Source organism: Myotis nattereri (genome assembly GCF_964212035.1).
Source record: "Myotis nattereri genome assembly, chromosome: 13".
NCBI lineage: Eukaryota > Metazoa > Chordata > Mammalia > Chiroptera > Vespertilionidae > Myotis > Myotis nattereri.
The window spans coordinates 45,621,675-45,633,579 of NC_138088.1; the positions used below are offsets into that span (position 1 = coordinate 45,621,675).

Below are 11,905 nucleotides of genomic sequence, written 5' to 3' on the forward strand. Positions count from 1 at the left end.
GATCACACACATTTTTTTAAAGTTTTTTATGCAAACCAATGACAAATAATGTTGAACAAAAGAAAACCCTTTGATATGTCTGCCAGCTAATGTAGGTTTATTTAATAAGTTTGCATATAGAAATTTTATAATGAAATTAGAGAAACAATTTAATTTTTATTACAAGTGATATTTACTGTAGGACAAAGAGAAGCTTGAACAACTTTCTTTGTTGTAACTGCTTAAAAGATAGGCTTGGAAATTTTGCATCTCTTTAAATAAAACTCAAAAGACCTTATTCTATATAGTTGAATTTAAATATTTAGTTTTATTTATTTTTTGCTGTGATAAAGTTATATAGGTATCTGTAGTCAAGTTGACAATTTTATTTATAGAGGCAATTCATTAGTCTTTTTGCTACTGTATATTTGTATTTTTGCTAAAATACAAATTATGATGCAGATGAGATAGTAGCTTTTGTGACTCCGAATTACAGGATGTCATGAATGGTAAGACCTGATCCTCACCTCCAGGGACAGTAGTAAGGCAAGGACTTGAGGAGCACTGCTAGACTTGTTCTTTGTGCACTGAAGCCAGGCTGGTTGTGATTTAGATCTATGAGACTCTGTTTGAGGCCCAAAAATTAGTTCCAAAAGGATGTTAGGGTTTTATCTTCTCTAGGATATGCAAGAGGAGGAAATATAGGTGAAATGGTGCTTCAACACTAAATTTTTAAATCTACACTCATATTGATCAGAATATCCTTTGAGCTAATCACAAACTGCTCTAACTGCCAAGAGAGGGGTAGAAATCCAAACATTTCCTGGGCAAAATTTACATTCCTTCAATTTGGATATTGTTCCTTTTCTTATGTAAATGTATGTTCTAGCATAAAGATCATAATTCACTTTATCCTTTCTTACACAGTAACCAAAGGGTATTTTTAAAGCATAAATTTGGTATGTACATACATAGTATGTACTCAGTAAATATTTGTTGGATGAGTGAGTGAATCCCAAACATGTTAGAAGAGTTCTCTGATTATAAGGAATTTTGTTTATAGATTTATAAATGTAGCTTCACTTTCCTATTCCTAGTTCACATTTCTCTAGCAATGCACTATTTCTTATTAAGTCCTCAAACTATTGTTCTTTTTAAGCACAGGCTGTTGACACAGAAACTATCTTTCTCTATTAGTATAGACATGGTATTTCTTCCTAACTGTTTGTCAGAAAAATCGTGTTTAAAGTTCTGACATCTGTTTTATTTATCTGCTGTTCATGGCCTTTCTTTCCAAAAGGCATTTCTTGTTTGTTCTTGTTTTATCTACACCATACTGGAATGGATAGTCAGTTTTAGAAGATGTAAATTTATTATTTTCCCAAAGATGCCAGTGTAACCGGGCATTTTAATTATGAGTGGATAATAGACTTCTTTTGTATGTGTTAGTCTTAATGATGAGTTTAGAATATTATGTATTCTAGTACTTTTTTCATAGGCTTGAATTGGGTGACTAATACATTTATACTCTATATAATCTTAGTATTTAAAAAATTTCACTAACTTTAGAAACTTGGTTTAGAAATCTTGATAACCACTAATATATACAGTCATACAGATAAATGGATGTTTTGCTCAGTAAATATGTCTTAACTGATGGTTAACTATGTCTAATAGGAACAAGAGTTTGTTCAGAAGCAACAACAAGAATTAGATGGCTCTCTGAAAAAGATCATCCAGCAGCAGAAGGCAGAGTTAGCCAATATTGAGAGAGAGTGCCTGAATAACAAGCAGCAACTCATGAGAGGTATATGAAATTATGCAGCATATGTGTACCTATAAAATGTTATCTCAAAAACATTGTGGAGCTATACCTTGAAAATTATTTGAATGCTTTCCTTTGCTAGAGTGGTATAGGGATAGATAAAGTTGAGTAAATAAGAGGAAAAAATTTATAAAATACTGTGAGTTATAGAATTCCTTTATGACAGTTCAAGTGAAAATAAATATATTCCTTAAAACATCTTTTTGTCCAGATGATGCTAGAAATGTACCTGAATAATTTTACATACTCATTATGTCTTATAATTGTTGGTATACTTAATGGCTACATGATAGAACGGGATTTTAACCACTTATTTCCCCTAAGTAACAGCTTAGATTTTTTTTTTTAATTTCTCATGAAGATGATTAAATAGAATTTTGGTTTTGGGGGTGTGGCATTCTCTGTTATAGGACATTAGAACAGAACTGAAAGTAGTAATAGATGTTATCTTTACATTGGTAATATTTTATTTATAGCTCAGAATGTCAGCTTGTATGTAAGTGTATATAGATAACTTTTATGTAAATTTATGTAAAAAAATGAAATCCAAAGTACATTAGTAAAAAGATCAAAATGACATTTTGAAAATTGCTTTCTTCTTTCTAGCTCGAGAAGCTGCAATTTGGGAGCTTGAAGAACGACACTTACAAGAAAAACACCAGCTGCTCAAACAGCAACTTAAAGATCAGTATTTCATGCAAAGACATCAGTTACTGAAGCGCCATGAGAAGGTTAATGAAAGGAAAATTTATTTACTTTTTTGTTCATTTTAAAGTTTGCAGAATGAGGATTTCATTTTTGAAACTTATACGTCTTAGAGAATGCGTTTCAGATTTCTTTATTTTATCCTAAAATGTCTTTGATGAAGTTTGGAGTAATTAATTGTATGTCGATCATGATTGCAAACTTCTTTTCTACAAATTCCATGGAAGGTAACTAATTATAATGCCTAATGGCCTTGATAATCTTCATCTTGTTCTCTCAAAAGTAGCTATTGTGGCTCTATTTGTGGTTCATGTATCTTAAAAGTGTTGACTCCCTATACTTAGTAAAAGAGAGCTTCAACATAAGACTCTTATTACTAATAGCTTCATTTTTCCTAGAAGTTATTTTTTGGCTAATATTTTGCTGATTTTTATGCAATAAGGGAGAGAGTAATTTTGGGAAACAACAACAAAATGGCATGCTTGAACATATGCGTGGGCACTGAGTGTTAAATTATATCTACGTCAACTGGATTCTGTTTAAAACTTTCTTAGGAAACAGAACAAATGCAGCGTTACAATCAACGACTTATTGAGGAATTGAAAAACAGACAGACTCAAGAAAGAGCAAGACTGCCTAAGATTCAACGTAGTGAAGCCAAGACTCGAATGGCCATGTTTAAGAAAAGTTTGAGAATTAACTCAACGGCTACACCAGATCAGGACCGTGAAAAAATTAAACAGGTAAATAAGCAAATTACTGTCTTCTCTTTTAGGTTAAGAATATTTGAATGACTTTTGGAAGGGTCACATGATTGTGTTGTAAACATTTATTGCACTTATTGATGTTCACTTTGGCTCTGTGGGTTGGGGGTAGATATATGGCATGTACCAACTTAGTCTTTCTAGGGTGATGGCCACAGAGGGCAGAGCCTTCTCTCCTATGCCCCACACCAGGTCCTGGATTATAGTGGTCCTAAAATTAGCCTTGGGAATGAGATGACTTGGACAACTTTTAAAGTAAAAACATAAGACTTCACTATATTTCAGAAGTCACACACACAAATTAACTGAGGTCAGTCACTAAGCTGATGGGAGGAACAAGGTTGTAATCAGAAGTCCTCCCCTCCCCATAAAATAGACTCCAGCTTGAGTCACAATATATTATTACAAGCATCTTTAATTTATTGTACTTTAAGCTTTAGTAAATTTCTTAATTAATACCTTTGGAAGATAAAGAAATTGTATTGCTTGTTAACCATATTTGCTTTTATTTTTCTTATTTACAGTTTGCTGCTCAAGAAGAAAAGAGGCAGAAAAATGAGAGGATGGCTCAGCATCAAAAACATGAAAATCAAATGCGGGATCTTCAGTTGCAGTGTGAAGCCAATGTCCGAGAGCTGCATCAGCTGCAGGTTAGATATGGAAGCTCTAAGACAAAGCTGGTAATAGATGAGCATCACCGGGTTTGGGAAAATAATAGCTAACCAAAGTAAGCTTCACTTTACTCATGAAAATGCTGGAATCTGTTTCCTATTACAGACCGAAAGTAAGATCACTTTAGTATCATAGGCACTTGTTTGTATTATATGTAACTATAATATAGCATGAAGCTAAATTATAAATAACCTAAGAAGTTGAGTCTTTCAAAAGTAGTATTGAGTATTTTTAATATATTTTGCAAAGAAGATGAACAAAGTTTTCAGAATGATCTAAGCAGTTTCATTACCAGATTCTGAATTTGAAATTTCATTTAGGGAGAAATAGCTTATTTTCTTCTAGGTTCATGAAAAAGGTGATAAACTAAATATATGAGAATTTTTCCCTAAGAAATTTAAAGATTACTTTAGAGAGGACTGTTTTTGAACCTTACCTGGAATATGCAACCCAATCTAGAAGATAGCCTAAAATGTTTAGAATTTCAGTGTAGTGTATGCATTTTGGATACTCTACATATTTGCTTAATTTACCAGAATGGAAGATTTCTGAATCCTATATTTTGGTAACAACGGGTAAAATGTATACAAGCTGCCTTCTGAAGTGTCAGTTTTATGAGTAAACCTTAGAAAGGAAAAGCAGGATCAAACTAATCTACCTAGTTAAGTTCTTTTCATATGGTAATAGACCTAGCTTCTAAACTTGCAAAGATGAAGCTATGACTCATTTCCTAATTCTTGGCTCTTGGTTTTTAGAGGAGAATTTGAACCTCAGTAGTAGCCTAGTGTTTGATGAATAATTTATTATTTTGGAAGATAATGTATTTGTGAAAAGTTACTTTGTTGATCTGAAGTTTTTTAACCCAAACTTTTATTTCCAGAATGAAAAATGCCATCTATTGGTTGAGCATGAGACTCAGAAACTAAAGGAGTTAGATGAGGAGCACAGCCAGGAATTAAAGGAATGGAGAGAGAAATTGAGACCTAGGAAAAAGGTAATTTTAAAAGTTTTAATTAAAATGTTTGCATCCGTCTGTCCGTCCATCCATCCATCCACTCATCCTCCCAGCTATTGGCTCTTTACCTAATGAGTGTCAGATGCAGGAGATACAGGGGAGAGGAGATAAAATCTCTGTCCCCCAAAGGTTCAGAATCTGGTGACAAGCAATTACAGATCAGTAGGATCATTGCTGTACTGAAGGAGTTAAGTTCAAAATACAGGGGAGAGGAGCACAGTGTGCAAGCCAAGGAAGAGTGCTTAGGTCTTCGTGGGGGACTCAGGGAAGCTTCTGAGAGGAGATGCCTTGTAAGCCAAGAGGGGCTTGAAGGATGAGTAAGAGCTTACTGGGTGAACAGATAGATTGGGGTGGGACGAGGCAATTTAGGCACAGAGAAGAAAATGACTGAAGGTAATGTGTACAGAAATTATAAGTAGCTCCCCATAAGGGGAGTGTGTTCATATGTGTAGGCATTAGAGAAGGGGAGAAGGAAGTAATGACAGCTTGATCTAGACAGATTGACAGGGAGCCAGATTGCAAGGCCATGGGGTGTTATGTAAATTGACAATAAAATAGGAATGGCTTCCCTGCCTTTATCTAACCAGCTACCCATTTTCCTTATTTGCACTTGGCTGTCTGATAGTCTGGTCCAGTTGGTCAACCATTCAGTTCTTGTTATCACTATGTGATCCTCTCCCTTTGTTAACTCTAAACTTAAAGCTTTATTTTCTCTTGGGCTTCTTGCCTGCTGTACATTTCAACCATTCCTTTCTTCTATTCATCCAATCAGTGAATTAGTTGATAGTGTGGCTTTTTAACTTAAATTTTATTTTTAAATTCTTGAATAGGTTATACAGTCATATGGTTCAGAATTCAAAAGACATGGAAGGGTAAACAGTGAGAATTCTCTTTCTCTAGTTTCTTTTAACTCTTTGCAGTCTAGCTTTCACTTCAAACTCCCAAATTGAACTTTAACTGGTCACAAGTGAGTTGGTAATAACCAGGTCCTATGACATTATCTAATTGTTCTGATTATAAATCTTGTTTCTTAAAATTCTCTTCTTGCCTGACTTTTGTGATACACTCTCTTCTTTGTGCTCTTTATCACCTTTTCTTTGTCATCCAGGCACCTGAAGTGTAAACATTTCCCAGTTTTACATCCTTAGTTCTGTCCTCATAGCTAGTCATGGCTTCAACTGTTGCATATTTAAGGACAATCCCAAAACTTGTATAGTAGGGGTTGTATAGAGCACAAATTCTAAAGTCATGCAGATCTGGATTACAATATCATTGTTGACACTGATTAATTTTGTTATTTAACATTTCTAAGTCTAGTTCTCCTTATTTGTAAAATTTATCTTAGTGGGGTTAAGACAGTTAAAGGAAGTGCTGCATGCACAGCAGTGGTCCCAGTACTTGAGCGTGGTCAGGGTTCAATGAATGGTTATTACTGCTATTACCAGAGGCCCGGTGCACAAAAATTTGTGCACTCGGGAGGGTCCCTCAGCCCGGCCTGTGCCCTCTCACAGTCTGGGACCCCTCGGGGGATGACCACCTGCTGGCTTCGGCCTGCTCCCTAAGGGATTGGGCCTAAGCTGGCAATCAGACATCCCTCTGGCAGCCCGGGAGCCCTCGGGGGATGTCCACTTGCCATTGGGGAGCAGGCCTAGCTGCAGTTGGACATCCTTAGTGCTGCTGAGGAGGCGGGAGAGGCTCCCACCACCACCGCTGTACTGGCAGCCGTCAGCCTGACTTGTGGCTGAGCAGAGCTCCCCCATGGGAGCACACTGACCACCAGTGTGCCCCCTGGTGGTCAGTGTGTGTCATAGTGAACAGTGATTCCAAGTCCCTCTGCTGTTAGGGTCAATTTGCATGTTACCCTTTTATTATACAGGATAGAGGCCTGGTGCATGGGTGGGGGCCAGCTGGTTTGCCCTGAATGGTGTCCCGGATCAGGGTGGGGATCCCGCTGGGGTGCCTGGCCAGCCTGGGTGAGGGGCTGAGGGCCGTTTTCAGACTGGCCACACCCTCTTCAGGGTGGGGGTCCCCGCTGGGGTGCCTGGTCAGCCTGGGTGAGGGGCTGAAGGCCGTTTTCAGGCTGGGTGCCTGGCCAGCCTGGGTGAGTGGCTGATGGCTGTTTGCAGGCTGGCCACAGCCCCTTCAGGGTGGGGGTCTCCGCTGGGGTGCCTGGCCAGTCTAGGTGAGGGGCTGAGGGCTGTTTGCAGGTTGGCCACAGCCCCTTCAGGGTGGGGGGGTCCTGCTGGGGTGCCTGGCCAGCTTGGGTGAGTGGCTGATGGCTCTTTGCAGGCTGGCTACAGCTCCTTCAGGGTGGGGGTCCCCACTGGGGTGCCTGGCCAGCCTGGGTGAGGGGCAGAGGGCCGTTTTCAGTCTGGCCACACCCCCTTCAGGGTGGGAGAGTCCTGCTGGGGTGCCTGGCCAGCCTGGATGAGGGGCTGATGGCTGTTTGCAGGCTGGCCACAGCCCCCAGCCACCCAAGCTCCCAGTGGAGGCTGGCTAGAAGCAGGTATCTGGGATTTATTTAGCTTCTATAATTGAAACTTTGTGGCCTTTTGCGGAGGCCACAGCCGCAGGCAGGAAGCTTGGCTTCCTCCATCGCTGGGGCAACCAAGCCTCCTACTTGCTTCAGCTCTGTGGCTGCCGGCCGCCATCTTGGTTGGGTTAATTTGCATATATTTGCTCTGATTGGCTGGTGGGCGTGGCTTGGGCATAGCAAAGGTACAGTCAGTTAGCATCTTTGTCTTTTATTAGTGTAGATTGTTTATTGTTTTATCAGTTCATTCTCAGAGCTCCCATTTTCTACCTGAATGTTCCATTCCTCATTTCATTCAGGCCTCTGTTCCAATATCATTTCATCAAAGGTTCTTTTTTTGGATCGCTATATATAAAATAGACTCCATACCCACCTCAAACACTCTCTATACCCTCACCTTTCTTTGTTTTTCTTCATAGCATTCATCACCACCAGATACATTTGTTTATTGTTTGTCTTCTCTCACAAGAATGTAGGCTCCTTGAAAGCAGGGACATTATCGCTTGGTCACCGGTACATCCCTAACTTTTAGAATAGTTCCTGCACATTATAATGGTCATTATACACCTGTTGAATGTTGACTAAAGATTTTAAACTCAGGGGAGATAAAACTAAACTTAACATCCTTTTTTCTTCACCTATGTCTCACCTTTTCCCTCTCTCCATAGTCCCTTCACCAACAGATGTTCTTCCCACATTCCTGTTCTCTTGACATCTAGGCTAGAAACCTGAATTATTTTTTATTTCCATGATACCCCACATTCAATCATAATATTTCTCTTTTTCATATTATCATCTTACTACTTGCTTAACATTGTTCAATAATGTCCTAATGGCCTTCCGGTCTCTAGCTTCTTTTCTTTTTTCCTACTTGCCTACCATCACCAGAATATTTACCCTCAAGAACATTTCTGATACTGTCATAGTGGTACTGATAAATCTTTAGTTCTTTCAGAAAAAAATGTAAATACCTCAATCTGACTTTTTTAAAAAAAATCCTCACCTGAGGATATTTCTTCCATTGATTTTTCAATGAAAGGGAGGGTGAAGGGGAGAAGAGAGAGAGAGACAAATATCCACGTGAGAGAGAAACATCAATGTGAGAGAGAAACATCAACGTGAGAGAGACCCATCAATTGGTTGCCTTCCTCACGTTCCCGAACCTGGGGTCAGGGCTCAAACCTGTGACCCTTTGATCCACAGACAGATGCTCTAACCATCGAGAAAACTGGCCAGGGCTCAGTCTGACTTTTAAGCCTTCATAGTGCCACACATTGGCCACAGTCAACTTTTCTAGCTTCATCTTCCTCTAACCACTTTGATCCCAGGTTCCGTTTCAGTATCCTCCTTCCTATATAATAAAAGCCTAATATGCTAAGTGTCCAGTCGTCTGGTCATCCGTTCAACCAATCAAAGCGTAATATGCTAATGATATGCTAAGGCCGCTCAACAGCTCGCTATGACATGCACTGACCACCGGGGGCAGATAGTCCACTGGTCAGCCAGTCACTATGATGTGCACTGACCACCAGGGGGCAGATGCTCCGACCGGTAGGTTAGCTTGCTGCTGGACTGATCTTGACTGAGGGAGATAGGCTGGACATGCCCTGGAGCCTTCCTGCGGTCCCTCCCTGTCTGGCCAACCTCTTGCGTCCTTCCCTGGCCCTGATCGTGCACTGGTGGGGTCCCTCGGCCTGGCCTGTGCCCTCTCACAATCCAGTACGTCTTGGGTGATTGCGGTTGGAGAGCTGGTTTTGGCCCGATCCCGCAGGCCAGGCCAAGGGACCCCACTGGTGCACGAATTTGTGCACTAGGCCTCTAATAGGGTATAATCAGCGTTATTCAAACCAGTTTTGCAGTTTCCTGCCTCTGCATTGTTTCAGCTCTTTGTCTGGCATGCCTTCCCCATCCTGTCTATTAATTTCTTATCTTGACTTCAAGACTAAATTCATGTTTCATTTCTTCTGAGAAACCTTCTTGTATCCTTCCATCTTCTTCTATACTTTGTACCTCTGTAGCAGCACTTTATCCCTGAATCACTTTTCTGCAAAGTCATTGATACCTCAGATATTTATCAAGCACTTAAATTTGCTCTGTATTATGGGGATATAATGTTGAATCAACAATTTATAGTCCAGTGTGGTAGAAAAAACATGCACATCAATAATCAAAATAAAAAATAGACAATAGTAAGTCACATGGGAGTGACAGATAATAGTAGGTGCCATCTACTGAGTACCAAGTATGTGTTAAGTACATCATCATCACATTTAATCCTCATGCAGCAGCCCAGTGAGGTGGGTGGTGTTTTCCCTATTTATAGCAGAAGAATGAAATGATTCTGTAAGATAGAGAAGTTAAGTAATTGACCCAAGTTAGCCATTAGTATGGCTGAGCCAAGACTTGAATTGAACCTAGGGCTGTGCACAGCCTTTGATCCTAACTATTGCGCAGTCTGGTCTTCCGTAGGATAACATACAGAGAATGGGTTTGGGGCAAATAGTTTTATCTTGGCCACCAAAGTAAATTCTGTTTGAAATACCAGTGCCTAATTTCCTTTTCCCTTCCTTTTTAAGACACTGGAAGAAGAATTTGCCAGGAAACTGCAGGAACAGGAAGTGTTCTTTAAAATGACTGGGGAGTCTGAATGCCTTAACCCATCAACACAGAGCCGAATTTCTAAATTCTATCCTATCCCTAGCTTGCATTCCACTGGATCGTAACAATGGGAAGTATTCTGTGGTCTAGTTTGGCTTTTGAAATATGTAATTTTGTTCTCTTCATCTTCTGCCACAGTCTACATTAGAGAGTGCATGAAGACAATCATCTGCCTCACCTTCTAGGAGTTTTTTTGTTTGTTTTGTTTATTTAGCAAAGATGAAGGGAAAGGAACTAAGACAGATGCTGGGCCATGTTGGCAGAGAAGCATTTTGCAGTAATTCCCTAAGGTGATTTTGTATATTAATCTTAAAGATTGTGTTCTTTAGACGCTGTTACCTAAAAAACTCTTAGAAATATAATGTTTAAAGTTATTTTAAAAAACCTGTTATTTCACTGAGTATTAGTAAATACCGTTTTCTCATTGATGCCTGAATTCTGTAGTTGGAACTCTGCTGTAGAGAGTTGGAATAATTTTCTTTTGGTGAATCAGCTCTCATGAAAAACCTATGAATTGCTCAAAATATAATACTGATTCATTAAATAAATCAATTTTATCTTTAAATATCAACAAACCCTTTTAAAAGAGAAAAAATATTTCAGTAATCTAATATAATTACCTGTTTAGGCCTGAGCTAGTATTCAAGGGTGCTAGTTTTATTAAAATAGTGCCTAAAACACTAAATTTCAATTGAGTCTAAAATGGGATTTTCTTTTTTGATTCAACAGGGACAAAACATTCTTAGCATTAAGCATTATAATTTTTAAAATCTTGGTTCTTTTACCATTTGATAAAAATTTTCATCCTAAACGTGGTATACAAGGTTGAAAACATGAAAAAAAGAGAGAATTTTTAGATGTCCAAATTGGAAATGTATTATTCACCAAATTAAAAAAATAAAAAAGATTTAGCTCTCCCAGCTTATTTTTTAAAATAATACATGAGCTAGTTAAATGACTTTTCCCATCTCAGCAAATTCTGTTCATTGAAAACTGTCAGAGGCCTTCTGGCTGAGTTATATTTATAAATGTATTTTCTGAAATTGATTTTAAAAGAGGCATTTATTCAGAATACTTTTTAAAAAAATTAAGTAAAATATTTAGGCAAATGTTGGAAATGACTTAGCTGTTTTGAAATAGTCATTTATATTTTGGTTTTATTTTGTTCCATGCTTAAATTATTTGAGTGGGAAAGCCTGAAACCTTTATCCATGTGGTTGCTGATATGTGTAATTATTAATGAAATGATCACTCCTAGTCCCTCTAGAGGCTTAAAATTTCAAGCATGTGTCAGGTCAAACAGTATTATGAACTGTACTGTGCTGTGTGAGACAGTAAGTGATGCTGCCTGCCATTTGCAACCTTTTCTCTTTTAAGAGTACCAGGTACCAAATTGTACAAGTTTGTTTTTGTTACATTACATTTGATGCTGATGAAAATTTAAATGTAACTGTGGGAACACTTATTAAGGAAATGTAAATATCTGTAGCACTTTCTTGCAGTTAATTTGAAAACTTTGAATGCTGAACCTTATTTTGTTAGTGGTTTAGAGGATTTAAATGCATGTATGATTTTCATTTTGTAATTATTTTGACAAGCATAATTTACTTTGACAACTTTGTAGGTAGCCTTAACTTCTGGCCAAGTTTGTTTTTATATATATATAAAATATACATATATATATACATATATATTATGTATGGTTGTAAATTCATACACTTATCACATGAATGTGTTACTGTATACAAAACTCC

General features: G+C 38.2%; 1 protein-coding gene across 2 annotated transcripts in view; it reads left to right on the forward strand.

Moving 5' to 3' along the window:
• The window catches only part of SLK (STE20 like kinase), a 50,792-nt gene extending 39,750 nt beyond the window's left edge, over positions 1-11,042 (forward strand). For both annotated transcript variants that reach the window (XM_081104511.1, XM_081104512.1), the window contains 6 exons: positions 1,657-1,786; positions 2,411-2,535; positions 3,064-3,252; positions 3,798-3,923; positions 4,826-4,939; positions 10,070-11,042. In XM_081104511.1, the coding sequence (XP_080960637.1) occupies positions 1,657-1,786; positions 2,411-2,535; positions 3,064-3,252; positions 3,798-3,923; positions 4,826-4,939; positions 10,070-10,216 (831 nt within the window). In that variant the 3' untranslated portion in view covers positions 10,217-11,042. The remainder of the gene's footprint in view (positions 1-1,656; positions 1,787-2,410; positions 2,536-3,063; positions 3,253-3,797; positions 3,924-4,825; positions 4,940-10,069) is intronic.
• The last annotated feature ends 863 nt before the right edge of the window (positions 11,043-11,905 follow it).